Source organism: Vigna umbellata, chromosome 3 (genome assembly GCF_029865625.1).
Source record: "Vigna umbellata cultivar VRB3 chromosome 3, Vumbellata_1.0, whole genome shotgun sequence".
Classification (NCBI taxonomy): domain Eukaryota; kingdom Viridiplantae; phylum Streptophyta; class Magnoliopsida; order Fabales; family Fabaceae; genus Vigna; species Vigna umbellata.
The window spans coordinates 33,335,530-33,338,342 of record NC_142167.1 but is presented as its reverse complement, the minus strand read 5'-3'; the positions used below and the strand labels follow the sequence as shown (position 1 = coordinate 33,338,342).

At 45.0% G+C, this 2,813-nt stretch overlaps 1 protein-coding gene across 1 annotated transcript; it reads right to left on the bottom strand.

Moving 5' to 3' along the window:
- Positions 1–429: 429 nt before the first annotated feature.
- On the bottom strand, positions 430–1,714 carry LOC148202289 (uncharacterized). Its single transcript, XM_088108217.1, is given in 1 exon segment — positions 430–1,714. A coding segment is annotated over 1 exon segment (714 nt). The 3' UTR covers positions 430–1,000.
- Between the last annotated feature and the right edge of the window lie 1,099 nt (positions 1,715–2,813).

The following is a 2,813-nucleotide window of genomic DNA, read 5'->3' as shown; positions in this document are numbered from 1 at the left end:
CACCGAAACCGAACGTTTAGAGATCCAGACTTAATAGTATCAACTTAAGGTCGAACGATCAAGATTAAACTTAAGAATCCGTTAAGGACGAACGACTGCAATTTCTATTACCAAATACCGAACGCTCAAGATCACGTAAATATCAATTTAGGGACGAACGCCTAAAATTACTAATTCCTGTATACAGTTGGGACGAACGTCTAATATATCACTGCAAACGAACGAACGCTCGTTAACACAAAACCGAACGCTCATGCTATTTTGGCCGACCACTAATTGGTCGAGCCATTTGGACGAACGTCCAATTTGGCTCACCAAATTGGACGAACGCGCGATCTGCAGAATTCTGCAGAATCGCACCAGATTTTCGGAGAGAAACCAGAAACCCCATTTTCATCCCCTTCTTCCCAGATTTGCTTCAACAACAATATTCTACCATCACTCATACAGATTCATACACAACAAAGTCACTCTAAGTACGAAATTTGTTCATCAACGACACTATATTATAGATTTCACAACACACATACATGGTTCATAAAATCCAGAAAAAAGGATCTAGCTCCCCTTACCTCTTGAAGACCTCCTTGAATCTTGAATCTCTCTCCCAAGGTCTCCTTGAAATTCCAGAGCTCTCCTCTCACTCTTCAGATTTTTGCAGCAAAACTCCAATTCTTCTTTTCCCGAAATTGCAGCAAGCCTCTCCCTTCTCCAGATGCAGCATCCAACCCCTTCAATCCACGATTTCTACCTTTAAGAAGGAAGAAATGGTGCTCCCCATAGCCACTCCTCAGTGCTATGCCCACCAACAAAGGAGATGATGGTGTCTTTGGTGGCTGGAGCACTTTCAAAGTGGGAAGACCCCACCATCCACCAGCTGCTGTTGCCACTTGAAGCGCCCCCCACCACTACACGAACGTGCAGCCAGCCGCCCACTTCCATCGTGCAGCCGCCCCCTTCCACTTCCAGGAACGTGCCTCCCTTCCCCACCACTTCTCTGTTAGGTAGCCGCCCCTCCCACTTTCAAAAGAAAGTGGGACGTGCGGTCTTTACATTCTCCCCAACAACAAAAATTTTCGTCCTCGAAAATTAGGCTTTATCAGAACAAGTGTGGGTAGGTTTCTCTCATCTCGTCCTCTAACTCCCAGGTAGAGTCGCCCGTTCCACTGTTCCAGATAACTTTGACAAGTCTGACAGTTCTTCCTCTAAGTTGTTTGTTTTGACTCTCCTCAATCTTTATTGGTTGCACTTCAATTGACAAATCTTCTCTGACTTGCACATCGTCAACTTCAAGCACATGAGAAGGATCAGACATGTATTTTCTCAGTTGAGATACATGGAACACTGGATGCAAGTTTGCCAACCGAGGTGGCATGGTTATCTCATAAGCTACGGGTCCTACACGTCGTAGAATCTGGTAAGGACCAAGATATCTAGGAGATAGTTTCCTAGCACGAATGGCTCTTCCTACACCGGTAGTAGGAGTCACTCGTAGGAACACATGATCCCCAACTGCAAATTCTAACGGCTTGCGCCTCCGATCAGCATAGGACTTCTGTCTATTCTGAGACGCCCGCATCCTTTCTTGTATAAGCTTCACCTTCTCTGTAGTCTGCTGAACTATTTCTGGTCCCGTCAAAACTGCTTCTCCATCCTGAAACCAACAAAGAGGTGTTCTACAGTGCCTCCCATACAACGCTTCAAACGGTGCCATGCCGATACTAGTCTGATAGCTGTTGTTGTAAGTGAACTCAACTAGTGGCAATATCTCATCCCATACCCCTAGGTGATCCAAAATGCAAGTCCGCAACAAATCTTCAAGCGATTGGATTGTCCGCTCAGACTGTCCATCCGTTTGGGGATGATAAGCCGAGCTCATCTGAAGTCTGCTTCCCATCTCACTCTGAAGAGTTTGCCAAAACCTGGATGTGAACCTTGGGTCTCTATCTGATACAATACTCGAAGGTACCCCATGTAACCTCACTATTTCCTTAACATACAGTTGCGCCAACTTCGCCATAGACATCCTCAAATCGATTGCCAAGAAGTGGGCACTCTTGGTCAATCGGTCCACTATTACCCATATTGCATCATGTCTTCGAACAGTGCGTGGCAAATGGGTAACAAAGTCCATAGCGATGCTATCCCATTTCCATTCTGGAATTTCCAATGGCTGCAACAAACCTCCTGGTCTCTGATGCTCTATTTTAGCTTTCTGACAAGTTAAACAAGAGACAACAAACTGAGCTACATCTCTTTTCATACCGGACCACCAAAAAGACTCCTTCAGGTCTTGATACATTTTAGTCATGCCACGATGCATGCTAAAACGGCTTTTATGACCTTCCTCAAGGATTAACCTCTTCATTTCTGAATTGCTAGGGATACAGACTCTGCCTTTGAACCTTAAGATACCATCAGCCCCCAAGGCAAAATCCTTTCCCTGCTCAGTCCCAATCAAACTGGATGACGTTTGGAGCTCAACATCCTTCGACTGCTCTTCTTTAACACGCTTCAACAAGTCATTGGACACCACCAAATTACTGCATCTGATGCTGTCAGCTTCAAATTCTACCTGCAACCTCAAATCTCTGAAGCTTTCTACCAACTCTAACTCTCTGACCATTAAGGCTGAAATATGCACTGACTTCCTGCTCAATGCATCTGCCACCACATTAGCCTTCCCAGGGTGATAAAGGAGATCAAATTGAAAATCTTTAAGAAACTCCATCCATCGCCTTTGCCTCATATTAAGCTCCTTCTGATCAAAGAGGTATTTCAGGCTCTTATGATCACTGAACACCTGAAATTGC